The sequence below is a fragment of the Aplysia californica genome, unplaced genomic scaffold (genome assembly GCF_000002075.1).
Source record: "Aplysia californica isolate F4 #8 unplaced genomic scaffold, AplCal3.0 scaffold00925, whole genome shotgun sequence".
Taxonomy (NCBI): Eukaryota; Metazoa; Mollusca; class Gastropoda; order Aplysiida; family Aplysiidae; genus Aplysia; species Aplysia californica.
This window is the reverse complement of record NW_004798195.1, coordinates 55,175-58,099: the sequence shown is the minus strand read 5'-3', so window position 1 is coordinate 58,099 and position 2,925 is coordinate 55,175. Positions and strand designations below refer to the sequence as shown.

The window sequence follows — 2,925 nt, the reverse complement described above, 5'->3', positions numbered from 1 at the left end:
CATCCGAGCAAAGGAATGAATGGAAAATCATGATCGCCGATGTCTGTCGCAGATCTGGCACTGGATGATGATGATGATGATGATGATATTGCAAATGCGGTAAATCTCTCACTAAAACATTACAAAACATCACAGATGGTTTGAATAATGATGCCAGCTATCGTGCCCATTTGCCCTACAGTAAATGTGTGTGTCCACTCGTCCATTTGGTGTCTTTGGTGTAGATGTAGACTCTTCGCTGTAGCTCTTGGAAGACGTGAGTGTGATTCCCGAGTGGGGAGGTTTTTAATCAAGTATCCCTTTCTGTCTGCTATGGTGGGTGTAATGTTGCTCTCAGCCCTGTTTGTCCTCGACAGACATAGTGGAAGAAGCCCGCTCTTAAATGACACAAACTGTGTGATGGGGACGTAAAATATTGACAACATCTTCGTTTCCTCAGGTCCGTACTTGTACGCTGATGTGCTAGACCAGAGGTCCCTGAAAGAGATCTGTGTCAACTACGAGATCGACTGGCTCGTCCACTTCGGCGCTCTGCTCAGCGCAGTTGGCGAGGCTAACGTGCCCCTCGCCATGGAAGTCAACATAGAGGGCCTGCACAACGTGCTAGAGGTCTCAAGACGCTTCAATCTCAAGCTCTTCGTGCCAAGCACCATTGGTAAGTGTTGTGGGGGTGAGCTAGAAACAGGTGTATGCTTGGAGCGGGGGGGGGGCGCGTTGGTGCGGGGCACTTTTACAGCACCTTAACACATACAGCTAGTGACTCTACAAAAGGGTTTTTTAATTGATATGCATCGGGATGTCGGTGAGCTTCAACTGTTTCTAAACTTTGATAGCTAGTGTCTCTATTAAATACGAATAAATGATGAGTGCTGGGGAGCTTTAAACAGCATCTTGACATTGATAGTTGTCTGGTGTTCTAATAAGTAAATTATACATGATGAGTTTCAGAATGAAAAGAAAAAAAAGTATTGAAATTCTATTAGACATTTTCCGCTCTTTTTTCTATCGTCATAAAATACTCCATGACTCCACATAGGTATTAGTCGATGTCTTCCGTCACCCACTATGCCCACAACAAGAGATGCAATCTTCCGAAAACAAAATAAATCAAGTTTGGAGAGACTTTATTTTTTCCCAGTTTGCATTAATGAACTAAGTTATTATGCTATTCAACTGGCAAATGAGCTAACCATTATATCACCTTTTCCCCTGACCTACAGGAGCCTTTGGGCCGGACTCCCCGCGTAACCCAACCCCTGACCTGACCATCCAGAGACCACGGACAATCTACGGAGTTAGCAAAGTGCACGGGGAGCTCATGGGAGAGGTGGGTAGCCAGTGATGGTGTCTGTAGTTAATCAAAATACGTGATACAATTGAAGGGGTCAAGTGAAAAATGGAATAAAAGGATGAGTTGCATTAATCCTACCGTGTCGTAGCCTTTTTTCTCTTTTTTTTTAGCGATGGCTTTTTGCTTATTTTTAACTTCATTGTTTGTGAATGACTTTATTGCTTTGTCGATTGGATGTTTTCAGAGAGGTAACGTACAGGTACTATTGTAAGTTAAGCGCTAGTGTTCTGATTTAATTTTTTTTTCTTCTAAAAATGGACGTATCCTATTTTTCTTTTCACTCGATCCCTTCATTTGTTTTGGTAGTCACTATTATACAGCGCCATGGACACAATGCAGAACACCTTGAAGGCAGGCTGATTCGACCTTGTCTATCAGGCAGAATGACGGAGTTCAGAGCATGGATCTGGTTCCTGAGCTATTGTACCCCCACCCCTCCTTCTCTCTCTCCCTCTCACTCTCTCTTTCTGTCTCTCTCACTCACACATACTCTCTCTCTCTCTCTCTCTCTCTCTCTCTCTCTCTCTCTCTCTCTGAGTTTACATCGAAGTCCTAAGTGCAACATAGCGATTTCCGGTTGAGATCAGGGTATTTGACACGGATCACAAATTTGAAGTATTTCAAATTTTCTATGTAATATAAATACAAACTTATATTTTGATGTGGCTGGGTTCGAATACTTCTTTTCGTCGTAAAGTTTGACCTAATCTGCTGGTAATTTTACGGCAGCCTGAGGTAAATCCATCTTTCGCCATTGTCTTTTCTTGCAGTATTACCACCACAAGTTTGGCATGGACTTCCGCTGTCTTCGCTACCCTGGAGTCATCTCCACAGACCAGCCCGGCGGGGGCACAACAGGTATGGGCGTTGGGAGGGTGCTGGTGTGTGTATGTGTATGTGTGTGTGTGTTTGTGTGTGTGTGTGTGTGTGTATGTGTGCGTGTGTGTATGTGTGTGTGTCTGTGTTTGTGTGTGTGTGTGTGTGTGTGTGTGTGCAGAGTAGTCCAGGGTGGGTGGTTGGCGGATGCTCTGGTACGGTTTGCTCTTTTTATCCTATCCAACATCTATCGTTCTTATCTCTTTTTCTTATTCTTTTTGTTTGTAACTCCCCAGTAACACCTCTAATCTTCGGCACTTATAAGACCTAATTGTGTTGCAAGTGCTGTAAAACGCTTACTAAAACAAAAATAGAGTCGCCCGGAAGGGAAGGGGGGAGGGGGTGGATACTGGCTTATTCCGAATACCTGATTGGAGAATGTTTCGTGGCTTATGGCTTATTTTGAAAACGAGTTGTGGGTGATTGGAGAATGCTTGCTGGCTCATTCTGAATAAGTGGTGTTTATGGTTGGAGGTAGTACTTGCAGAGGTGAATGCTCTTCAGATTATTAGGCAACGCCCCCCCCCCCCTTTAAAAAAAACTACCCCACATTTTTAAGCCCTTAAGCAGGTTTTGCAGACTAGTCTGTTTGATTTCTGAAAACGTAGTATCCGCCTCATCTTCGAGCCACGTCTAAGAACGCCAAGAAGCCTTTAAAACACACTTTCGCCTTCTCTGTCTGTCTGTCTGTCTGTTTT

General features: G+C 44.0%; 1 protein-coding gene across 1 annotated transcript in view; it reads left to right on the top strand.

Moving 5' to 3' along the window:
• Positions 1-2,925, top strand: part of LOC101864029 (L-threonine 3-dehydrogenase, mitochondrial) — a gene marked incomplete at its 5' end in the record, with an annotated part of 12,782 nt that overhangs the window by 6,882 nt on the left and 2,975 nt on the right. The window contains 3 exon segments of the mRNA XM_013089319.2: positions 440-655; positions 1,221-1,327; positions 2,122-2,209. Coding sequence (XP_012944773.1) covers positions 440-655; positions 1,221-1,327; positions 2,122-2,209 — 411 coding nt within the window.